This window comes from Halichoerus grypus, chromosome 13 (assembly GCF_964656455.1).
Source record: "Halichoerus grypus chromosome 13, mHalGry1.hap1.1, whole genome shotgun sequence".
In the NCBI taxonomy this organism is placed as follows: domain Eukaryota; kingdom Metazoa; phylum Chordata; class Mammalia; order Carnivora; family Phocidae; genus Halichoerus; species Halichoerus grypus.
Window position 1 is genome coordinate 67,556,452 of NC_135724.1, and position 24,259 is coordinate 67,580,710.

At 56.5% G+C, this 24,259-nt stretch overlaps 1 protein-coding gene and 1 long non-coding RNA gene across 6 annotated transcripts in view; one reads left to right on the plus strand and one right to left on the minus strand.

Moving 5' to 3' along the window:
- Positions 1-129: 129 nt before the first annotated feature.
- The window catches only part of PPIL2 (peptidylprolyl isomerase like 2), a 27,022-nt gene continuing 2,892 nt past the window's right edge, over positions 130-24,259 (plus strand). For 4 of the 5 annotated variants that reach the window (XR_013443431.1, XM_078060688.1, XM_036076459.2 and 1 more), the window contains exons 1-19: positions 130-285; positions 2,002-2,051; positions 3,091-3,136; positions 5,222-5,284; positions 6,473-6,524; positions 10,370-10,421; positions 13,719-13,810; positions 14,625-14,714; positions 15,510-15,585; positions 16,294-16,454; positions 17,583-17,658; positions 18,160-18,266; positions 18,725-18,814; positions 19,101-19,134; positions 19,685-19,802; positions 23,082-23,138; positions 23,742-23,814; positions 23,928-23,990; positions 24,079-24,218. Coding sequence is in view for 4 of the 5 variants with exons in the window: in XM_078060688.1 (XP_077916814.1) it covers positions 254-285; positions 2,002-2,051; positions 3,091-3,136; positions 5,222-5,284; positions 6,473-6,524; positions 10,370-10,421; positions 13,719-13,810; positions 14,625-14,714; positions 15,510-15,585; positions 16,294-16,454; positions 17,583-17,658; positions 18,160-18,266; positions 18,725-18,814; positions 19,101-19,134; positions 19,685-19,802; positions 23,082-23,138; positions 23,742-23,814; positions 23,928-23,990; positions 24,079-24,218 (1,472 nt within the window). In the remaining variant the exon portion in view is untranslated. The remainder of the gene's footprint in view (positions 286-2,001; positions 2,052-3,090; positions 3,137-5,221; positions 5,285-6,472; positions 6,525-10,369; positions 10,422-13,718; positions 13,811-14,624; positions 14,715-15,509; positions 15,586-16,293; positions 16,455-17,582; positions 17,659-18,159; positions 18,267-18,724; positions 18,815-19,100; positions 19,135-19,684; positions 19,803-23,081; positions 23,139-23,741; positions 23,815-23,927; positions 23,991-24,078; positions 24,219-24,259) is intronic. The other variant, XM_078060689.1, reaches the window with a different exon arrangement.
- Positions 13,017-18,734, minus strand: LOC144379905 (uncharacterized). Its single transcript, XR_013443433.1, has 2 exons — positions 18,525-18,734; positions 13,017-16,282 (listed from the first exon to the last, which is right to left on the minus strand). It is a non-coding gene; the product is annotated as an uncharacterized LOC144379905 (long non-coding RNA).

Consider the following 24,259-nt stretch of genomic DNA (forward strand, 5'->3'; position numbering starts at 1 on the left):
GGCCCACCCGCACCTAAGCCCTACCGCGAGCTCCGCCCAGGCACCCTAGGACCAGGCTGTACCTGTTGGGCATGCGCACTTGGCACCAGGCGCCACAGTTGCCTCACGCCCCTCGCCCACTTCCGGGGCGGGTCCGCGGGACCCGGAAGTAATTAAGGAGCTGGGCCCGGAAGTCGGAATTTGGATTGTTTGCCGTCGTTTCTCCGCACTCGCTGCTCCTGGCACTGCCAGCGCAGCCGCAGCAGCCGCCGCCATGGGGAAGCGACAGCATCAGAAGGACAAGATGTAAGTTGAGCCGCAGCCGGGAGCGGAGCCCCGCTCGGCTCGGTGCCCGCCTGTCCCGCACTCCGCGCCGCCCCCCTTCCCTCTCTCAGAGCTGGTTCCCAGAGCCACTCTCAAATGCCGCTTCGTCCCAGAAGCCTCTGACCCCCTCCCCAGGCGGAGAATTACCCCCCACCCCATCCCCCGGCGCCTAGGTCTCCCGGGCTCCCGGTTCTAACGCACCGTAGGTGTCCTCATCCGAGCGTGGCCCACCCACCACCTCGGCGCTGGGCGAGCACGGGCCCCTGCACTCTTGAGGTCTGCTCCTGAATCAGCCCCTTCCTGTCCTGCGCCTCCAGTCTCCCTGCGTGCTGGTTCGTCGGGCTGCACTCATGCTCCGAGTTTTGCAGTTTAAAACAAACTAGTCTTGCCCCGTGCTCCCCTCCAGCTGCCACTGTGGTTTGTTGTTGTTTTTCTAACAAGACGTGAAAGGCTTGCATCTGCTTGCTGTGTTCTGATGTCTCTTGAAACCAATCCAGGCAGGCTTTACTCTGCAGCACTACTCTTGTCAGGATCCCAGTAACTTCTCTGTTGCTAAGTCTAGTAGTCAGTTCACAATTCTCATTTTGTTGGGCTTCTCAACAGCATATGACACAGCTGACCTTCTCGCTCCTTCTGAAGCCCTTCTTTGGTACGTGGGACACCATATGGTCTTGGTTTTATGTCTGCCTCAGTGGCCTCTCTATTCTCAGTCTCCTTTGCTGGATCCTCCTCCCTCTCTCCCAGACTTCATACATCCATGTTCTCCACGTTTTTTCTCCCTTTACCTTCTTCTTTGTAGTCTCCTCTCTTAAAATAGTCAGCTGCTTACTCAACATCTCCAGTTGGAGGTCTGATAGACATCTCAAATTTAATATGCTCCCCCCTCATTTCCCCCCTCTCAGTGGTCACACCGCCATTTAGTTTCTTAGGTCAGAAGTCTGGGAGTTAGCCTTGGTGCCTCTCTCCTGCGGCTCTCTCCTCCCCCTGTTCATCGGTAAGTCTTTGTGGTTCTTCCAGGAACCACTTCTCACTCATCCACCAACCGTCCCGTAGGTGGAGTTTATGTCCGCTCCTCCTTGAACCTTTGTAGTTGCCTCCTGATTGGTTTTCTGCTGCCTCTCTTGCTTGTCCCTCTCTACACAGGTGCCAGAGTGATGCTTTGAGGACTTATGTTAGATCATGCCAGGGCCCTGCACATAACCCTCCAGCAGCTTTCCATACTGCTTAAAGCTGATCCATAGCTCTTACCCAGCTTCTGGGTAAGACCGAGTGGTCCGACCACCACCCTTCTTCATCTGCTGCCCCATGCCCGTGTGCACACTCTTCTTCAGCGACTTCACCCTTTTCTGAAAACACAACAGCTGTTCCTGTCTCAGGGCTTTTATATGTGATAAGCCTGCTTGGTCCCTCTGCCTGGAAAGTTCTTCCCCCAGATCTTCCCATGGCTAGCTCCTTTGCATCATCAAGCCTTCTGTTAAGTTTTGTTCATTTTCTTCGGAGGAAAGCAGGATTGTTTGTATTTGCTTATTAACTTGTGTATCCCTGTGTTCTGTTGTATTTACCACTATGGGTCTGACACACAGTAGGTGTTTCATAAGCATTTGCTGAATGAGTGAAACGATTCAGTCATTACTTACTTCCAGAGACTGTCCTCTTTATAAAGGGAGGTGGTAGTAATATTCTCTTTCTCTTCTTCAGGTACATTACCTGTGCCGAATACACTCACTTCTATGGTGGCAAGAAACCAGGTAAGGCATGAAATCCTTCTGTTTCCCTTGGTGTGGATGTATGTGTGTGTGTGTGTGTGGGGTGTAATTAAGGAATGATGTCTTCACTATACAATAAGACTGTAAAAATTAATAATGAACAAGAACACAGAGGGGCGCCTGGGTGGCTCAGTCGTTAAGCGTCTGCCTTCGGCTCAGGTCATGATCCCAGGGTCCTGGGATTGAGCCCCATGTCGGGCTCCCTGCTCCTCGGGAGGCCTGCTTCTCCCTCTCCCACTCCCCCTGCTTGTGTTCCCTCTCTCGCTGTGTCTCTGTCAAATAAATAAAATCTTTAAAAAAAAAAAAGAACACAGAAAGTGTAGCAGACAGATAGGTTGAGAACACAGATTATTCACAAAAGAGAAAATACGCTAAACACATGAGAAAATGTTTAATCTTGGTGGTGATATTTTTTTTGTGTGTGAGAGCAAAAACAGGCTGGGGGAGGGACAGAGAGAGAGAGAGAGAGTCTCAAGCAGGCTCCATACTGAGCACAGAGCAGACGTGGGGCTTGATCTCACGACCCTGAGACCGTGACCTGAGCTGAAATCAAGAGTCAGACGCTTAACCGACGGCGCCATCCAGGCGCCCCAGTGGTGATACTTTTTGACATAGATTAAAATAACGTTCTTTTTTCTGTCAAGTTAATAAAGAATAAAAAGAATGATAATACCCAAATCTATCAAGGCTGCAGTAAAAAGAGTACGTTCTCATTAATTGCTGTTGGGGATAAAACCAGCACAGCCGTCTTGGAAAGCCAAGCCAGACCCCACAGCAAAGGTGTTAGGGTTGTGGGAGAAACCCAGCCGCAGTGGCTTAAGCAAGTACGTGCTTTTTCCTCTAAGTGTGTTCTTGATGCACTCCATGTGTTCTACTTATTGAAAGGTTTTTTAACCTACACTAGTTTTTGTACTAGGTAGTTTACATGAACCTTTTCTTAACGTGGGATTGAATTATTGGTAAGAACACATCCATGAGGTTATTCACAGAATAAACTTTCTTTTATTTTCATCTTAAACAGATATTCCACAAGCAAATTTTCGTCGTTTACCTTTTGATCACTGCAGGTAAGAGTTTCGAGTGTTAATCTGTCCCTCCTAGTTGTTTTCTGATACTCATTATTTGACAGTGAATCTGATCCTTGGAGATGTAGATGTGGGTTCTGTCTGTGTTCCCCTACCTAGATCTTCCTTGAATTGAGAAAAGGTGACCTAACAGTGATAAGAACTAATACTTACTTTGTGTTCATTCTGTGTCTGCATGTTTATGCATTGTTTCTTTTGGCTTCTTTTTTACCTTCCAAGGTAAGTAGACTCTGTCGTTAAGCCTATTTTACACTTGAGAGGATCAGTGTTTAAAAGTGGGAAGTCCCTCACCCCGGTGTCACATCTAGAAAGTGATGCCATCGAGGCTTGAACCCGGTGGACTGACTCCGGGCCCATGTCTTTCATGCTTTACTTTTAGTCCAGAGTCTAGGTAGTAACAGCATCAGTAATAGTCATGATACTGTGAACCCCTCCCCCCCCCCGGGAACACAGGTTACTGGTGGGGATGGGGAGAGACCCAGCTGTAGAGACACTCAGAGGCTTCTTCCTACCATGGTTGGTATGTGTATGAACAGAAGGTGGGTCTGCTGGAGAAGTGGGGCTAGCATTAATGAACCCCAAGACATTGGGGGTTTGGGGATGGTCCATTTGGGCCTGAGTTTCCCCAAGCTCAAGCTGTGATCATCCCTGCTCTGGACACATGCATCCTGTGTGTGTGTCCCATTGGTTTCTGATTCCGTAGGTCACGATGAGCCTTGGGAACTGACAGCGCTCCTAGTGTTCTCCGCCAGACACCACAGGGCAGGAAGGGCCAGGGATGCAGCCACTCGGTCTGCCCCTGGAGGCTCCCTTGGAGCACTGAGTGAGGGCTTTCCCTGCTCCTGGCACTTGCTCAGGGAGGGTCAACAAGTGAGACCCAGGCATCATTGGCTGGATTTCTCCCCACCAAGTTTTGTCATCAGCCTCATGGGAATCTGTTCTCATTCAGAGTGTATATGAATGGATTTTATGGAAATACTTTCATCCTTGGTTCCTAGTTCCTCCAAGAGGTCTCTAAACTGTGTTTCACCCACTTTTTAACTACCTTGGGTTCTGGGTAAAAATGTGCTTTGAGAATATGCCCTTTAAGACCCGTTTGGGAGAAGATGCATGTACGGTGTGTTGCCATTTGGAGCTTGCTTTGGTGTTGGGTCCTGTTTTCATCAGTCCCCAGCAGGATCACCACTGGGTTAGAGTAGTAGGTTGGGCCAGAGAGGGAGGGCTTTCTGGAGCAGCATCTGGGGAGGTGACCCTGTCACTGCCAGGCTGTCCAGGTCCGGGGGACTGACCTGTGCTGACCAAACTTAGAGATGACCGATTTACAAACAAGCCAGGTCAGCCAGGGCTCTTGATGGCTAGCGATGGAAACCCCGTGCAAGGAAAAAGGGTATTGGCTCAAGCAAGGTCACCATGTACAGTCTCCCTTCATCTATATGTTCTGCTTTTCCCAAGTAGACCCTCCACGAGGTGGTAAATGGCTTGTGGCAGTCTGGGTCTCTGCAGACCCATCTACCCCCATATCCATGTATTAGAACTTACCCAGGGCTCCTAGGGCACTTGCCTGAGTCATGTGCCTACCCCTTGGAAATGTGGGGGGAATTATGTGCACACTCTAAGCAGGAGCAAGCAGGGCACCCCCAGACCAGGATAGGTCCACCAGAGTCTCTTGGGACGAGAGAGGGCAGCTCTCAGTAGAATAGTATGGCCTGCATGCCATGTGAGGTTTTAGGGAGTGAATTCCAGTCCTGCTGCCCCAAGGCTACCCTCAGGAACCTCTTTTGGGCTCGAACATGATGACACATGTCAGGTGACACGGTAGAGAGAGTGGGGAGAACTCGGCTGCTGTCCCCCCAAGGCCCCCTCAGCACCTCCTGGGACCCTTGCCTTGTATTGATTGGTGTGTGCAGGGAGCTTCTGAGGGGCGGGGATGTGGGGGTCACCTCTGTACTGGCACCTGGCCCCGGCTGGGCAGAGGAGCCCCGGAATTGTTGGAGGGAAGCAGGGAGGAACAAAGGGAGAAGTCACGGGAGCCACTGGGTGACCCGGAGTGACTCTGTCCTTTCTCAGTCTCTCTCTGCAGCCCTTCGTCTACCCAGTCTGCACCCCTGAAGGCGTCGTCTTTGACTTGCTGTGAGTTTTCCCTTGACTTTAGAGCTAACAAAAGGGGTGAGACTGTTGACACCCACTCAGGAAGGGGGTATGGGACCAGCTGGAGGGGTTGTGGCTTCAGGTAGTGCCAAGCCAGGCCACACACTGGGGTTTTGGCAGCCTCAGGAGCATTGGGTGGCCTCTTGGGGACCCAGGAGAGACTTCCAGAGCCTCGGGGATGAGGCCGCAGTGTTGGTGTGACCCCTGGCCAGGCAGCCTTGCTGGCAGGCACTACTGTCCCTGCCTGGGGTGGCATTGACCTCTCCCCGTGCATGGGGGAGCCTAGGGTTCTAATTGGCCTACCTATACCTGTTTTGGATGTTAATGAACTTGAGTACTTTTCACTTTATGAAAGCAGAGCCATAATTTAGGTACATACTTTCCCAGTGCTGTGTTTTGAAGCATGATGCTCAGTTTTATGTTCCAACATAAACCAGCTTCTATAACTTTTTTATGCTTCAGTCTCTTTTTAGAGAATGTGGAAAATACTTCAAAATAAAAGGAAAAATTTATCATAATCACACTATCCAGGATAACTACTGTCAACATTTATACTCCTCTTTTTCTGTGAGTTTATTTGTGGTACATGGTTGAGATAATACCGCAAAGATAGTTCCTTTTTTTTTTTAAGATTTTATTTATTTATTTGACAGAGAGAGACACAGTGAGAGAGGGAACACAAGCGGGGGAGTGGGAGAGGGAGAAGCGGGCTCCCTGCAGCCCGATGTGGGGCTCAATCCCAGGACCCTGGGATCACGACCTGAGCCGAAGGCAGATGCTTAATGACTGAGCCACCCAGGCGCCCCATGCGAAGATAGTTCTGAATCCATTTTTCACTCAGTTGTGTCGTTCAGAATTCTCTGGAAGCCTGACTTTCGATGCTGGCCCAGTATCTCACTGGATGGACGTATCAACATTTACATGTATCTTTTCTCGCTGGTTTGTGTTGTTTATCCGTAACCACAATAAAAACACTGGGCGTGTTTTTATTGAAACCCACGTATCCAGAAACACTCCTCACTTCCTTGGTCAAGGCAAGGTGCTAGCAGAAATGAAGCGGAGCGAAGCCCATTCGCAGCTCTCACCCGGACGGGGCCCTCCTGGATGGTGGCCTTGCCACTGGGCTGCACCTGTCCGCCTGGCCGACATTCTCTCTTCTCTTCCCTTCAGTAACATCGTCCCTTGGCTTAAGAAGTATGGGACCAACCCCAGCAATGGAGAGGTAGGTGGCCGGGCAGGAGTTTAAGTGATGCCGAGTGAACGCTATCCTCGCGTCTGTCCTTTGGGTCTGTGGTTTTCGCGTACACAGAAGCGCGGTAGAGGACCGTTCACGGGGCACTGTGAATGGGACTGTCCTCCCCTCCCTTCCCCACACTGTTCCTTTCTGGAACTGTTCCCTCACGTACACACTTTTGTACAGGTGTACATCTTCTTTCCTTGGGCCATGGATGCAGTCACACGCGCGAACCCCTCTGTACCTTGCTTTCACACCCCTTGGAGTGTTGGAGATCTGAACACCCGTGCGTCGAGCCCTGCTGTGTTCTGTGGTGGCTGCACGCGTCTTCCTGGGGGGCTGCCGCAGCGTGTTTGAAGTCACCCGCTGTTACGGCGGACAGGGACTACCCTTGTGCACGTTTCTCTGGACACATATACGAGTGTCCTCCCAGGACTGCTGGGTCACAGGGTGGGTGCATTTTCTGTTTTGGTAGCTACTGGCAAATTGTCCTCCAGGGAAGTTGCAAACGCCTGTTCCCCTTTCCCCCAACGAGTATCATCAGGTTTTAGACATTTTCCTTGCCTCGCCTCAGTATGAAAGCATTAATTTTTTTTTTAAGATTTTAAGTAATCTCTGCACCCAGCACGGGTTGGGTGCAGAGCCAAGTTCCAGCTTAGTCGCCTTTTCTGCCCCCCGGCCTTGCCTCCATCATAAACCTGTGGGGCTGCTACGTTTCCCACTTTCCTGTGGTCCCTTTACTTCTCAGAGCCCTCGCGTTCCCTCACACTGCAGGCCCATTTCTTCAGTTCCTCAGTTGCAGCCACTTCTTCAGCGAGGTGTGAGCCTGTGCCGCGTGCAGGGCCTGTGAGCTGTCGGCTGTGGGAGGCGGAGGCGGTCACCGGCAGGGAGCTGGGGGGGGGTGGTCTTGGGGAACGTCTGTGGAGCAGTGCTGTCGAAGCTGAGACCGGGGTTGGGGGGGAGATGGTGGTAGATAGAGGCCACGTCACGGGGGCCTTGAAGGCCCTGGGGGAGCTCAGGTTTGTTTTGGGGGTGCTGGAACCGGGCAGGGTTTCGGGCAGAAGCGTGTCACGATCGGGACTGTGTTTTAAAGGCTCACCTTGGCTGCGGTGTGGGAAACGGGACTATAGGGAGGCAAGGGTGGAAGGTGGGAGAGCAGCCAGGGAGCTATGCACTTGTCTGCGCGAGAGGTGCTGTGCAAACTTGGACCAAGAAGAAGGCTGAGGAGGTGGCACAGAGAGGCCGGACCCACCATTGCTGTTACAAATGGACCTGTGGGCCTTGTGGGGCCATCACATCAGGGTCTGTGTTTCCCCGGGGCCGGGGAGAGCCCAGTAGGGGCCTTTTAGTGCAGTCCCATCTTCGGAGGACTGGATCAGTTAGCATGTCCTATGCCGGGGATGCCAGGGACGGACGGGTGGAACCAGGTGATCTAGCCTGTGCTTGGTGTTCCGGGCCAGTGGGGCTTCAGCAGGAAGGCGGACCCCTCAGAAGCAGAGCCCCGAGCGGCAGGAGGGATTTGGGTGCACGAGTAGGGGCAGGCAGTTGGGGTGGAGGTGGGATGAGGAGGGCCAGCAGGGAGGGTGGGGACTTCTGTGTGACCTTGGAGGACAGTCGGCTCCAGGGTGTCTGGGGAGGTGCGTGAGGCTGAGAGGTTAACCTGATGAAATACTGAGGGGGCCGGTTCTGGCACCGTGGAGCTGAGAGCTGGCCGGAGCCAGGGCCTTGGAGCCGTGTCTGCTAGGATAAGGCCCTGTCCTGATGGGGAAGGCAGCAGGCTGCGTGAGGCCAGGTCAGTTCTGTGACGGAGACCCTGGAGGCCGTGCAGGGTGGAGGCCGCCGTCAGGGAGGCCCAGGAGGACCTGGGCTCTGTGAGGCTTGACGGGGAGGCAGTGAGGGCCAAGCCGTGTGAACCGTGTCCTGGTTGCCAGCGTAGGTAGGACAGGTGAAGTGTCACTGGTTCTTTACTTAGCCAAGGTCTTGTTACCTGATTCCTGGAGGCCCTTCTGTGCTGTCTGGGCTCCGCTGGCCCCTGTGACAGAGTGTAGGGTGCTGTGGGCCCCTCGCGTCAGGTGGGTGACTCACCAGTGGTCCTTCCCTGTCCTTGGAAGAAAGGGGGCTAGACTGGGGGTGCGCGTTCTGGGCCCGGCCACCAGAAAAAGCCTGTGGGCTTTTTTCTCAGACGGTTGGGGTGATGCTTACAGCCTGGCCTCCCTAAGGAGAGTGCTGTCCTTCGGGTGTCTGCTGTGTCCTTCTCAGTTTTGGTCATTTGGAAGCGTGACTGGCAGTGTTCCTGTGAGGCCTTCTGCTGGGAGCCACTGTGGGCTTCCAGGGGTTTCCTGTGGGGTCCGGGCTGCCTGCCTGTGCCCCGTGATTGGCTTGTGTTCGGGGTCCGTTGCCTTCCCTGATGCGAATGCCATGCCTGCCTCAGTGGAACAGCCAGGGTCAGGCTGAGGGTCTGCACTCTGCACTCCCAGGGGTGGCTTTCCGGCCCCACTGTGCCCCTGGACTCCCTCATGTCTTCTTGTCCATGCTTGTCCTCATGGCCTCGGTCTCCTTCCCCGTGGATATTGTCATTCGGTTGCCTCTGGGCGCTTTTTGTTGCTTTGGGCATTTTGCTTCACAGGTGCTCTGCAGGGCCCCAAAACCTCGGCCTCTGGCCAGGCCCAATATGGCAGCTAACCAAGGTCAGTTCACCAAGGGCTGGCTTGGCCCATGTCACTTCTCGGGGACCCAGGAGGAGCATGTTATGTGCAGGGTCATGCACCCAGGCCGCCTGGGCCTGAAGGAGGAGGACTATCTGATGGGAGCAGCCTCGGAGCGAGGACTCTGTTGTCTGCCCTGAGTTGAATGCTCACCTGCACTGGGCCGGGGGGGGGGGGTGGTGGTGGGGGGTGGGGCGAGGACACAGGGGCCCGGCCCTGGGATGCCCACCAGCGTTTCCTCTGTGCCTCGCTCGGGTAGGCAGGGCCGGGCCTGCACCAGAGTGGCCAGGGGCCACCGGGATGTGGGCCCTCAGTCAGGCGCTCCTGGGCACGCAGCCTTGCCTCCCCCTTTTGGGGTCTCTCCACGGCCCCCTTCACTTGTTCCAACCCAGGCCCCCGACTCCAGGGCAGCTTTTTTCCTCTGGCTGTCTGGACTTTGTTTTATTGTAAGGTTTGCCATAGAAGAGGTAAACCGCAGACAGTGCAGGAACTGTGAAAAATAGAGGGCCCATCACTCAGCATGTGGGGGTGTTGATTCCTTCCCCCCCCTTTTTAAAATTTTTTTTTTTTATATTAATCCCCATAGATTACATCATTAGTTTTAGATGTAGTGTTCCATGATTCATTGTTTGTGCATAACACCCAGTGCTCCATGCAGAACGTGCCCTCCTCAATACCCATCACCAGGCTAACCCATCCTCCCACCCCCCTCCCCCCCCCCACACTTTTTAATGTTCTGTCTTTCTTAAATAGTCCTACAGCAGAACAGTAGGGGCACGCCTGTGTGCCCCCCAGCCAGATGAAGAAATACATTCATTTTTAACTTCAGAAGTAGTCAGTGCATCAGGGCTCACAATAAAAACGTGTCAACATTTGAGAAAAATAAAACACACCTCCACCCTCAGCCTCTAGGTGGGGGTCGCCCCTGTGAGCGGGTCAGTGTGCCGCTCAGAGGCTGGGGGTTCCGTGGGGCGGCCCCTGCGGCTTTACCTCTTGCCTGCAGCTGTGAAGGCTTGCGTGGTCAGAGACTTTGCCCATCTCTCTGCTTCACCCAGCCTCATAGGCTCCGCGTTTCTTCACATCAGCCACTTACTCGTTATTACTAATTATTAATTCTTCTTCTTCCAGAAACTGGACGGGAGGTCCCTGATCAAGCTGAACTTTGCAAAGAACAAGGAAGGTGAGTGATCTCTTTTATAGCCAATTCAAAGACTGTGCCACAGACCCCAATGCCCCTGCTTCTCACCAAGTTCTCTGCAGAATCCATCATTCCTTTCTGATCAAGCTGGACACTTAATTTTTCAAATATGTAGGGGCGCCTTGGGCTGACTGAGTCAGTGGAGCACGCAACTCTTGATCTCGGGGATGTGAGTTCAAGCCCCACACTGGCAGTAAAGATTACTTAAAATAATAAAATGGTTAAAGTGGCAAAGGTTATGTGTACTTTACCCCAATTAAAAAAAAGATGTAACATAATTTCTCCTTAAAGGTCCAGGTAGTTTAAAGCTGGGGATGGGGTGGAGGATGAAATGTTGAGTTTTGGGCACTTGTTCCCACGAGGGCAGTGGGGCCGTGAGGGTTGCTGATGGCCTTTGTGCATACAGTTGGGCCCTGTGGGCATGGACCCTGTCTAGCTGCGACCCTGGTCTGCTCATTGCTGGGGGCAGGAGCTGCTCAGAGGCCCAGGGCAGGTAGGTGTGGGGGTGTGATGGATTTGCCAGGTTCTTCGGCTGGGCTTCTCCTCACCACTGCTTGTGAAGCCCCACCCCAGCCCAGGGATCTTGCTTTGTAGTCCTCCACACCCTCCGCTGTTCTTGTCAGATACCAGAGCTGAGGTGACCCTCGCAGGCACCGACCTTGCTCTTGGCTCTTTGTGGGTCTGGCACAGTTCTCTCAGCCCGTGTAGATGCCACGGTTGAGGTTGTCTGCGCTCCCGGCAAGATGCTGAGGCACCTGACGCTGGGGCCCGACACGCCTGTCTCGCCCCAGAGCCGGTGCCGGCTCACCGTAAATGAGGGAGTGGCCTCGACAAAACAGAAGCACAGCGCTTTGTGGACGGTCTTGGAGGTCAGGGAGCTCCACGCTGGTAGCCAAGCACTGTAGACCCCCCGCTCTGAGATCGGCTAACTCAGAGGCCCACAGTGTGTCTCTCATTTAGCACATATTTACTGAGTGCCTGCCATGTGCAGAGAGCAAAACAGGCCACATCCCTCCTGGAATAAAAGGAGCTTACGTTATGGTGAGGGAGGAAACTGGAAAATAGTTCCCCATAGTGCGTCAGATGCTGCTGCTTCCAGCAACCGAAGATAAGGAGCGGGGAGGAGAGAGTCATAGCAAGACACGCTGACGGGGTTTGCGTGGGAGTCCGATGAGAGAGGAGGCATGAGGGGATGTGGAGGAAAGCATTCTAGGCAGAGGGCACAGCCAGTGCAAAGGCCCTGAGGAGGCCTGTATTGCTGGAACAGTGTGAGGGGTGGAAGCAGGGGGCTACGGTCAGAGGGGTCTGGGTTGGGGCGAGCAGAGCAGTCGTGCAGGGCATGGGCAACCACAGGACTCTCAGCTGCCAGCCACAGAGGAGAGACGAGATCTGACCATTCACCTGGGATTTTTTTAACAGTTTTTACCAGCAAGCACTTTTTTTTTTTTTTTTTTAAGTACGCTCCACACCCAGCATGGAGCTCAGTGCAGGGCTGGAACTCACAACCCTGAGATCAAGACCTGAGCTGAGATCAAGAGTTGGATGCTTGGGGCACCTGGGGGGCTCCGTAGGTTAAGCGTCTGCCTTCGGCTCAGGTCATGATCCCAGGGTCCTGGGATCGAGCCCTGAGTCAGACTCCCTGCTCTGCGGGGAGCCTGCTTCTCCCTCTACCGCTCCCCCTGCTTGTGCTCCCTCTCTCGCTGTGTCTCTCTCTGTCAAATAAATAAATAAAATCTTGGGGCGCCTGGGTGGCTCAGTTGTTAAATGTCTGCCTTCAGCTCAGGTCCTGATCCCAGGGTCCTGGGATCGAGCCCCGCATCGGGCTCCCTGCTCGGCGGGAAACCTGCTTCTCCCTCTCCTACTCTCCCTGCTGTGTTCCCTCTCTCGCTGTCTCTCTCTGTCAAATAAATAAATAAAATCTTTAAAAAAAATAAAAAAAATAAAATCTTAAAAAAAAAAAAAGAGTGGGATGCTTAACCAACTGAGCCACCCAGGCACCCCTTTTGCTTTGTTGTTGTTTTAAAAGATGTATTTATTTGAGAGCGAGCGAGAGCATGGGCATGTGCGTGAGGAGGGGGAGGGGCAGAGGGAGAGGAGGAGAGAGAATCCTCAAGCAGACTCCATGCTGAGCACGGAGCCTGCCATGGGGCTCAGTTCCAGGACCCTGAGACCATGACCTGAGTCGAAGTCAAGAATCGAACGCTTAACCAACTGAGCCACCCAGGTGCCCCTTTGGCTTTGTTTTTAATTGAAAACTGCAGACACATGAAAGTAGAGAGAATTAGTATGGTGATCCCCTGCCCCGTAGCCATCACCCAGCTTCAGTTCCTGTCCACTCAGGGCTGTGTGATTTTATCTGCTCCCCTGTGGCACCTGCTTCAGTAATTTTGAAGCAAGTATCAGATACCATGTCATTTCATGCCTAAGTACTTCAGTGTGTATCTGTAAATGATAAGGACTTAAAAAGTAATCAGTACTATCATCACACCTAAAAATTTAACAGGAATTCTTTAGTATCATCAGATATCCAGCCCGTAGTCAAAATTCTGGAATGCTTTCATAATCGTTTTTTTATAGTTTTCAAATTAAGATTATTTATTTCTTTGACAGAGAGAGAGACAGCGAGAGAGGGAACACAAGCAGGGGGAGTGGGAGAGGGAGAAGCAGGCTTCCCGCGGAGCAGGGAACCCGATGCGGGGCTCGATCCCAGGACGCTGGGATCGTGACCTGAGCTGAAGGCAGACACTTAATGACTGAGCCACCCAGGCGCCCCTCAAATCAAGAGTTTTTAAAAGTCCACACAAATCCGTGTGATTGCTATCTCCTAAATCTCTGATCTGTAAATATTCCCCCCTCCCCCCACTTTTTTTCCACAATGTATTCGTTGGGACTTACTTGAACGGGCTTCCTGGCTGCCTGGTGTGGAGTCAGCGGGGCAGGGGCGGGGAGGGCAGTGGGAGTTTGTTGCAGTAATGCAGGCGAGGGTGTAGGAGGTTAGGGAATGTGGCAAGGTCTGAGATGGAGGAGGAAGAGTCCAGGGTGGTGGCTGCTAGCAGCGGGCTGGGGGCTGATGGTGCAGACTCTTCCAGGGAAGGCCATGCAGGGCTTGGGTTTTGCAGGATGACTGGGAGTTTCCCACTGGGATTGGAGCAGGGGGTGTGAGCGGCTGACTGTCCCTCTGGGTCTCCGTTCTGGGCCTGCTGACACGGGGTTCTGCCTCCTCCCTTGCTCTGACCTTAGCCCTTTCTCTGACTGGTTTTGCATGGGCCTTCTTTCTAGGAAAGTACCACTGCCCAGTGCTGTTCACCGTGTTCACCAACAACACCCACATCGTAGCTGTCAGGACCACTGGTAACGTCTACACCTATGAGGTGGGTTCTCAGGAACTGTGTCACATGTAGGCTTTTCAGGTGTGTGGCTCAGGGCGACCCTGGGCTGGCGCTGAGTTTGCACCAGGCACCGTGGGCACAGCCTGGCCCCGTACCAGTGCAGTCGGGAAGAGGTGTGCCCTTCCTGCAGCCTCCAGACCGGAAACCTGGGGCGTGGTTTTGTACCCCAGGGGTCTGCCCCACAGTCTTTGTCTTCATTGATCAGGCCCTGGGAGGGAATCTGTGCTGTGAGGGCAGGCCCAGGCCTGAGGGGAGTGCTGAGCCAGGACCCCCTACCCCCCACCGCCGCTGGCATCCCCCGGAGGGGCAGATGCAGGATGGTGGGCAGGCCCCACTCCCCGCCCCAAGCCTGCTGCTCCGGGTGGGCCGGCAGAGGGCACAGCAGCAGCCGTGTTGGCGCCGTGCGGCAGGGAAGCCCCCTCTGAGCTGTTTTCCCACCTGTCCCTGGCCGTTGGCAGGGTCTGGGTGGCCAGCGCTGCCCTAGGGGCTCCGGGGTCGCTTTTACCCAAAGAGTGCACAGATTTGGTGCGAGGGGTTTGGTAGAGCTGCATGGCTGGCCTTGTTGAGCCTGTTTGCTGATGTCACGTGTGTAATGGGAGTGTCCTTCGGTGAGCCTTGCTGAGATGGCTGATTCGAGTGTCCGGGGGCTCAGCAGGCTCTGCCCTCCGTGGTGGGGCTCTCGGCAGTGGGTACGCGGTCAGGCCGTCCTTTTCCTCACCCCTGGGATGGCGCTGGCACCCACCCAGGGCCAGGGTTGGGGCAGGCACCATAACGGTGGGCTCCCTCTTGGCTGCAGGCAGTGGAACAGCTAAATATCAAGGCCAAGAACTTCCGAGACCTGCTGACGGACGAGCCCTTCTCTCGGCAGGACATCATCACCCTCCAGGTGGGTGCCCTCTGCCAATCCCACCTCCCTGCCCAGGCTCTAGGGCCTGACTGGTTGCGGTTTCCCAGCTGCCCCCAGCTCCTGGCAGCGCCCCCAGCCCCAGCGCCCCTGCTCTCTATCAGCCCAGGTCTTCACACGGCCGCTTCTGTCTGGCTGTCCCATCTCTCCTTCCGATGCCTGTCCTTGCTGCGTCAGGGCCGCTCATCTCTGCCCCGAAAGCCATGTCCGTATCCAAGTGGGAGAGGACAGGCTGGTGTGTGCCCTGCCCCAGCGTCGAGCGTAGGCGTGCCTCTAGGTGTCAGCCCTGAGTGGGTTCCTGAAAGACCTGGACTTAGAAACTCCGGAGATGGCCTTCGTGGGCCGTTCCTGTCCTTGGCATGTCCCATCCTCATCAGCGGTCCACGTGTGCTCCCTCCCACGGGGTGGGCTTGCCGTCACCAGGGCCCGAGGCACTGCGGGCTCTGTGGCATCTGGGCTGCAGGGAGCGCGGGGGGCTGTGGGAGGCCTAAGGTGGCTGCCCCATGCCTGCCCACATCCCCTAGATGAACGTCCGTTCGTGCTCATCAGCCGTGTGCCGGGGAGAAGAGGACACAGTGTGCCGCTGTCCCCACCCCTGCTTGTGGCCCTGCCTGGGCAGAGCCCGCTCCTGACCCCTGGTGCCCTCCGTTCCCTGCTCGATAGCCCAGATCTCTGTGCTGCCCCCGGCCTCTCTCCTTCCGGGCCCAGGACCCTCAGGCCGCCCGCCCATCCTTTGCTGCCCGGCTCACTCTGCTGCGTGTGTTCTTTTTGCTGCAGGACCCCACCAATTTGGACAAATTCAACGTCTCCAATTTCTTTCATGTGAAGAATAACATAAAAATAACAGATCCTGGTAGGTACAACCACAGCTGGCCTGGGTGCCAGGGTTTGGGTGAAACAGGTCAGTGCTTTCTGGGTAAAGCCCTCACCTTTGCTGGCGGCGGGAGCACCCAGGAGCCTTGCCCAATCCCAGACCGGCTGATGCTTCGCTTCTGTGCCAAGGTTCGCAGGACCGCACTCGCCCACGCCCGCCCACAGGGGCCTGATGTGGGGAGTCCCAGCTGGGGCCCATATGCTTGGTGCCCACAGCCGCATGCAGTGGAGGCCTGGCTCCTGCCTCTGCCCCAGGGTCCCTTGAGGCCACGTCCTCTCCCAGGTCCTCCTCTCGCTCCTTAGAAATTGTCTCTGTTCCCATTGCGGGGACAGGTGATGACTGCGGGCTGCTGGGTCCCTCTGGTGTGGACGCAGGTTCTGGGAGGGGGTGTGACTGGGGCCAGGGCACAGCTGGGGACGGAGTCCAGAGCTGACCACAGCCGAAACTGTGGGCGGGCTGACTTGCCATCCTTGCGGGCTGTTGCCTCGAGCTCTTCCCCGCACCCCCTCCCCTGCATCGTGGCCACCAGGAAAGTGTCACTGTGTGGAGGCTTGGGTTACTTGGCGTGCGTCCTGTTCCAGGCTTCTGCTGTTGCTGCTGGCTCTGGCCTCCTGTCCCCGTCACGCCTGTCTGGGGACATTGCTGGGGGATCGGCTGGCTGAGCAGGGCCACTGTGCTGTTTTGTAGATGAAGAAAAGGCCAGACAGGACCCATCTTATTATTTGAAAAATACGAACGCCGAGACCCGCGAGACATTGCAGGAGCTCTATAAGGAGTTCAAAGGGGACGAGGTCCTGGCGGCCACCATGAAGGTCCCCGAGAAGAAGAAAGTGGACAAGCTGAATGCTGTGAGTAGGCCGAGGGCCACACAGTTGCCAGCGTAGCCAGCCTGCCCATCCCAGCCCCTCAGAGGGGTCCTGGGGGAAGGGGCTCGGGGGCCCTGGCATACATTTGGAGGGAGGTGGCCAGGACCCGTCAGAGCCCAGCTGCCCCTTGGGGGCCCAGAGGTGGCCTGCACTGAGGCTGGGGGTGGCAGGGCGTGTGCTGGGGGCCACACGGGGTCTGTATCTCACCCTGGCCCGAGCTCAGCAGCCTGGAGTGGGTAGGCTGGGTGGACCTCTGCCTGGTTACCACGGGACACTGTAGCCTCGGGACAGTGGGGAAGGGACAGAGCTGGTCACTTGGTGCCCAGAGGAAACCCAGGGAGAGACTGCAGCGGTGTTTGAAGGTGCCGTGGTGCTGAGAGGAGGGCATGGCTGGTACCCACTGCCTGGGTGTCACGTTTGCTTCTTGCAACACCCACTGGTTGGCCCCGAGGCCCCCAGTTGGTAGTGATGGTGCCAGGATTTGTGCCCCGGCCTGTCTGGCCCCAAAGCTGCTCCTTCCCCTGTTCAGGCAGGGCTGTGGGGGGTAGCGGGGGCTCCGTGGCTCCCAGAGAATTATCCAGGAGAACTTGCAAGAGGAAAGAAAGTTTGTTCACAGTCCCACCCCTTTAAAACAATAGCGCTTAGCATTTTGGGGTATTTCTTTCTGATGGGGAGAAATCCCCCCTTTTTTTTTCCTTCTCTGTCTTGGATAAAAATACAACATATTGGGGCTTATTTTTTCCTGATTAAAAAAGCAATCTGTTTACTGTAGAAGACTGAAACCTTTGAAAAGGAATTAGAGTCCCTCGTACTGTGAACCTCAGCAGTGACCAGTTCCTAGTTCAGTCCAGGGTCTCAGTTGCCACGAGAGCCTTGGCCAGTTGGGCCTCAGCCTCCTGCCCGGTCCAGGCCTTCGTCGCACGTGTCCCCGCTCGGTCCCCTCACTCCCTGAGCCTTTAGGGAGAGGGCCAAGCGCCCCGGAAGCCCCTGCTGGGCTCTGTGGGTGGCGGCCAGGGACAGCTTTTTGGAGGAAGGGCCCCGAGTGGCCCCGAGCCGTGGGGTCCCGGCCTCCCGGACCGCTGCTCATGGGCCCCCTGGTTTCCTGTGCAGGCGCACTATTCCACCGGGAAGGTCAGCGCCTCCTTCACCTCCACCGCCATGGTTCCGGAGACCACGCACGAAGCAGGTAGCTGCCCGTGTACCTGCGTCCGCAGCAGTGCTGCCTCACAGCGGCCGAGGGCGGGCGTCCCGCCCCCCCCACACCCCCCCAAGCGTCACTCCATCGTGCCCAGCGCTCACGGGGGCTTCGGCAGCTCCCACCCTGTGGTCAGGCAGCGACAGGGGCTGCAGCAGGGGCCCGGCCGGGGGCAGGAGGTCCTCCCTCTACCCGTCGGGGCTGCACCACCCTGGGCTCCAGCCCACGTCCCACCTCAGCACCGGCCCTGCACCCCTTCCTCTCGTGTTTTCGGCCTAACAGGTCCCCTTCCTCCCCACCGACGCCCCCAGTTGCCGAGCCCCCCCCCCCCATCCCCCTGTCCCCTAGACCCACCCTGTTCTGCGGCCAGGATCCTGTGAGCCCGGGCTTGACCGGGGCCGAGCCTTGGGCTCTCCCCAGAGCCTGGTGTGTGGGGTCGGGGGGTGTTGCCCCAGCCAGAGGGCAGCACAGAGCTCGGGCCTCGGTTTGCAGCTGCCATCGACGAGGACGTACTGCGCTACCAGTTTGTGAAGAAGAAGGGCTACGTGCGGCTGCACACCAACAAGGGCGACCTCAACCTGGAGCTGCACTGCGACATGGTGCGTGTGGCCGCCGTCCCCGCCCCGAGCCCGCGCTCCCTTCCAGGGTCTTAAATCCGTAGCTGCCCTTGGTATGCGCTTGTGGCAGGATGAACGTCCCACTTGGTCCCTAGAAGGCCTGGGGCCCGCACTTCCCTCGCCGGAAGGGACCCCGTTAGCCGCGCACTGTTTCCTGGGCCCGTGTTCTGGGCAGGGGCGTGTGCACCCATCACACGGAAGGGGTCAGGCTCCACACACACACACCCCCCTGCCCCCCACCTGCTCGAGTGTCTCTCGGCGGCCCTCGCTCCGGGTCACGGCAGATGCAGGTGTCCGCAGCTCAGCCTCACGGGTCCTGCTTTACCGCGTCCGGGCCGTGCAGCTGACCGGCAGCCCTGCGGAGAGGGGCCCCGGGTGGTGCTTGCGCTCCTCCCGTCGGCTGCTCCTCACCTCACAGAAGTATCTGGGCTGTTCTGTAGACGCCAAAGACCTGTGAAAACTTCATCAAGCTCTGCAAGAAGCAGTATTACGACGGCACCATCTTCCACAGATCCATCAGGAACTTTGTGGTGAGTGACGAGAGTCCGCACTGGCCGCACACCTGCGCGTCCGTGGAGGCCGTGGGACTCCTGGCCGGGGCGCGTGCTGCAGGCGACTCCTGGGAGTCGTACCCGTGAGCCCCTGCTCCTCGGGCGGGGAACGTGCGGGGGGCTGACCCCCGCGCTGGGCTCCTGAGGGAGGTGGCCCGGGAGGGCGCTCTCCTCACCAGAGATAGGTGGGCAGCGGCCGCAGGGCCGGGCGGGGGCTCGGGCTCATGGGGCACGGCTTGCTGACTGGCTTTGGTTCCTCTCACAGATCCAGGGGGGTGACCCCACCGGCACAGGCACAGGTAGGCCGAGGGCTTCCCTGGCAGCTTTGGCTTCTCTGTAGGCCATGGGGGGGTGGGGGCTGGTGGGGGGGGGGGCCGTGTTGAGAGTTCCAGATGTGGAATCTGATAGGCCAGCCACCAACCTGCTGTGTGACCTCAGGCACATCCGTCAGTTTTCTCACTTTGAGAGGGTTGCAAGGCCTAGATGGACGGGGAGAGGCAACACGATGCCCTCTGGCCGCTCTAGAGACCCCTCTGGGCCTGTCGGCTCCGAGGCCCAGACCGCTCCCTCACCCAGTGTGGCGTGAGCAGTCATGACCTGCAGCTTCCACCCTTTACTCCCTGAACTAGGGGTCCAGCCCCACGCAGGGCTCCGAGGGGCCGGGGGGCTGGGGAGGGATCCGTGGGGAGATGGTGACGAGGGTCCCTCGGGGCCAGGGCTGCCCTCTGAAGTACTCGGCGGTGCCCCTCGGCACTCAGCACACATTTCTGGAGCTGGGCTGCGTCCCACTGGCGGCACTGGGCCAGGACCCCAGCGTTGGTGCTCCCAGCCATGCTGCTTCTCTTGCAGGCGGGGAGTCGTACTGGGGAAAGCCCTTCAAAGACGAGTTCCGGCCCAACCTCTCGCACACAGGCCGGGGCATTCTCAGCATGGCCAACTCGGGGCCCAACGCCAACAAGTCTCAGTTGTGAGTCAGCGGGCACCTGTGGGTGGGTCCTCCCTCTCAGCTTTGTCTTAAAGAATCTCGCCCAGAAAGTGGGCAGCGCCCTGGAGGAGACTCCTACCCCCCCATGTGTGTGCCTTGTGGCGCGTGCCCACGAAGGAACGTGGGTGGTTGCTCAGAGACCCAGGGAGGCCGCGGGAGGTGGCAGATGCTGGCCCCAGGCAGGGGTGGGGTGGGGGGCAGGGGGTGGCCTAGGATGTGCACTGCATTTATAGAAACGGGGAGACCTGGGGAGGGCATGAGAATTGTGCTTGCAGCGCTGATAATGTCTGATGCGTGCAACACCCAGGCTGGTCCTAGCGGGTCAGCCGAGGGGGTGAGAATGGGCTGGAAGTACGGGCCCGGGTGGCCCCGTGTTCTGATGGAAAGGCAGGGGGTGAGGGCCCAACGGGAGTGAGTGTGGGGAGGGGAGCGGCCAGACCCAGCCTGGCAGGGCAGGGGTGGAGGGGCGTCTTCGGGGTGGTAGCAAGACAGTTTTCTGGAGGAGCCTCACACCATGGGGTGGGCAGGACAGGGGAGATCCGTCTGCGCAACGTGGTGGCTGGTGATGGTGGCATCGGGGGTGACGGCTTTCCTGCACATTTGATGGGATTCCCGTGAAGAACCGTCCGGTTGGGTGGAATGGGGGTGCCCATCCAGCCAGGGTTTCTCTTGACCTGTCTGTCGTCCCCTCTCTGGGAGTTGTAGGAGTTCACCTGAGTTTCATTATTTCTGATTTTTAAAAATTCTTTGTTTCTGCTTGTTCTTTGTCGACTCCTTCCTCTTTGTTTTTTATGAGGAGGTTTGTATTTTTCTTCAGAGCTTTTTAGATTAGGCATCTGTATTCCAGATATTTTTTTCCAGGTATTTCCAGTTGGAAAAATCGCCCATAGTACTTTAAAATATATTCCAGTATATATTCTGAGCCACCGAGGTGCTCCTAATTTGATATTTTAAAATCAAAATTCTTTTCCAATTCTGTTGCTCATATAGAGAAAGTCTATTTTTGGGGGCGCCTGGATGGCTCAGTTAAGCATCTGCCTTCAGCTCAGGTCATGATCCAGGGTCCTGGGATCGAGTCCCGCCTTAGGCTCTCTGCTCAGCGGGGAGTCCGCTTCTCCCTCTGCCCCTCCCCCCTGCTTGTGTGCATGCACGCACTCTCTCTCTTTCTCTCTCTGAAACAACCTTTTTTTAAAAAATTGATTTTAGATCTAACTGCTTTATTAAATTCTCTTAAAATTCAAATGGTTTTTATTAAGAGTGTCTTGGGTTTCCTAGATACTCATGTTTATCAGCACAAGGTGGTGTTCCACTCTTCCAGCGTGAACACCAGTCCCCTCACGGTCAGACCTGTAAGGAGAGGACGTGGGCGTCCTGCTGTCCAGGTTACATGCTCTTTTGCCATCTGATCAAATTTGTTGCTGGGCCTACTTTTTGGGAGAGGCTGTGTTTCCAGATGCTTTTCTCTTAGCATCTGTTACTCTGGTCAGACCGTTTTCTCTTCCTTCTGGAATTTGTGGATAGAAGCTCTGGGTTGACCAGCCTTGCTGTCACTGTTTTGTCCTGGAGTAAACCTGGGCTGGTCCTCGCTGCACCGGGTGGTCCGCCGGCCACTGCTTTAGGCCGTGTGCCGCAGTCCTCACCCCAGAGTCGGGGCTGGCTGGTCGGACCTGAGGCCCAGCGTGCACAGCCTGGGGAGGGTTAGCTTACATTGGGGTCTGCTTGGTAAGGTAGCTTGCCAAGGACAGCTTTTGCGGATTCTTCACGCTAATTCCTTAGTCGGGTTCCACTTTATGTGCCATCTGGGTAGCTTCTGTTTTGCCAGAATGTAACTGGTCCATCTCTAGCTTTCCAAACTTCTGTGGTGTCTGCATTCCCGCTCTCCTTAATGGTTTACGGAGGGCTTTTCTGGTTTTATTTTATGTAATTTCCTTCTGTTTCCATCTTCACTGGCTTCCTCCGGTTTCTCTCCTTTCTCAGGCTCCGCCTCCGCAAACATCCGGGTCTGCACATCCTGACCGCACGCGCTTCCCAGCTTCACTGTCTTCTTAGGTCAAAGAACGAATCGTAGACTTTACTTCCGTTTTGGTATATCTTTGTTTGCCCTGTTATTGCTTGTCTTTCCTTCTCTTCAGGACTCTTTCATTCCCTTTTAAGCTTCCCAACCTGTGTTAGAAACGCATGGCAGAGAGACCCACCTGGTGGCCAGAGTTCAGGTCTGCACACTTGTGGGCGTTGGCGTCTGTGGAGACTTGCCCGCTGGCCGTGTCTGGTCAGGCCTAGTGGGCTCGGAAGTGGTGCTGTCCCCGGTGGAGTGGGTTTCTGGAAAGGGCCTCTGTCCCTTGCTGACTGTGCGTGCCGTGGGCCTTCGGGATGTGGGCGGCATCGTTCGGTGTCCCGGGAGGGCAGCCCCGCCCACACTGCTTCTCTCCATCTCTTGTTAGACCTCTCTTTCCTTTCTTTTACTTGGAGCTTTCCAGATTCTTGAAGCTTTAGGGCCATCTTTTTAATGACACACACTTAGATTTGGGGTTATTTTAATTCAAACTGACAGTCTTAGGTGCATACTTCCAGTCAGTATCCATATTTTCTGTTATCCTAATTTGTACTTCCTGGTTTTCCCCCCGCTTTTTTTTAAATTTTTCATTTCTTCTTTTCTCTTTCTCCTGCTTTGGAAGTTAAGTGTCACTTCTGGCTTTAAGTAGATTTAAAGTCTGCAGTTACCAGTTAATCTCTCTCTCCCTTCCTCGCAGACAGACCCTGCCCGAGCCGTCCCCCCAGCCCAGCCAGTTCCCATGTTCAGATAGCTGGACATTTAAATTTCACTCATTTCTACACCAAATTCGATGTGTAGGTCAGCATTTAGGGGTCTTTACCTACGTTCCTCGGCGTCTTTGCTCCCTTTCCTGCCCGTCTCCTTTAAGTTCAGCATCCCTGCTTCTTCAGCTGCTGTCACAATGGGACGGGCTCAGGTGTCCAGTCTCCCCCTCTGCCCGTGGCCTCTGGCAGTGTCTGTCCGCCAGAAGCGGGCCGCAGCCGGGGCTGGAGGCGGAGCTGGGGTCCCGGTCCCCTGGGCGGCCTTGGCTGATGGCCTGCCCTGACCAGGCAGGGTGTGGGGGCCACGCACACAAGGAGCTCCAGCTTCCCAGAGCGGCTCTGGGGGGACGGGGATGCCTGGTGTGTGCCCAGAAGTCTTGGGGGCCCAGCAGGCTGGGGGGGGAGGCTCGCAGGCTCTTCCTGATTCCCCTTCTCCTCCTCGCCCAGCTTTATCACCTTTCGCTCCTGCGCGTACCTCGACAAGAAGCACACCATCTTCGGGCGGTAAGAGGTCTGCGGTGCTGGTGCGGGTGGGCTTCTTCCCCAGTGGGACCCTCTCACTGCCTTGCCCCCACACCTGGCTCAGTGCCTGCTTGCCCCCACAACCATCACTGCTGCGGTCACGGCCACACAGAAGTGGGGACTTGGGCCTTTCTGTTGGCCAGGGGATGGTTGGCTCCGCAGACCTGCCAGCCGAGGGGTGGGCCGCTCTAGCCCCCTCTGGCCAGCTGCCGTGTCCAAACTCGCCCCCCTCGGGCTCCCCTCTGGCTGGGTCCAATTTGCAAGTCTGGGCCACGTCCTCTCCTCTGTCCTCTTGTCCTATGAAGGCCCAGATGGTATTTCCAGCTTGTGGCCTCGTGGCGTGTCACACCCCTCAGCTCGGCAGCCTGTCACACAAAAAGCGCTAGGGTGCACGGAAGCAGTGCGAGTACCTGTGGCCCGCTGGCCCTGCTCTGACCGCCCCCCCCCAACCCCAGGCCTCTCATCCCTGTGGCACCTTCTCAGGCCCATCCTCTGCCCCTCTTCCTGCCATGCCACAGGGACTTGGCTTTTGGGGGTGCCCTGCCCTGGGGCACACTCAGAGGTACCCCTGTCCCTCGGCCGCAGGGTTGTTGGGGGCTTTGACACACTGACAGCCATGGAGAACGTGGAGAGCGACCCCAAAACCGACCGCCCTAAGGTATGTGCCGAGAGAGAACGGGGGTTCGCCGCCCAGGCTGGGCACCGGGCAGGCGGGTTTGGAGGGGCCTGCTGCCTCCTGCCGTCCCCTCACTTGCCCCCCTCTGCTGCTAGGAGGAGATCCGCATCGACTCCACCACGGTGTTTGTGGACCCCTACGAGGAGGCCGACGCTCAGGTGAGGGGGACACCAGGCGGGCAGGGGCTGCGGGGACCCTGCCCGGCCTGCGGGGCTCCGGACCAGCCGTCGCCGTGCTCCGTCACAGATTGCTGAGCAGCGCAAGACGACGCAGCTCGAGGAGGCAGCCCCAGAAAACACAGGAAAAACCCACCAGCCCAAGCCGGGGAGGCAGGGCCCCCAGACGTACCGCCAGGGGGTGGGCAAGTACATCAATCCAGCAGCCACGTGAGTGCAGTGAGGGCGCGCGTCCCGTCTGCGTGCTGCTC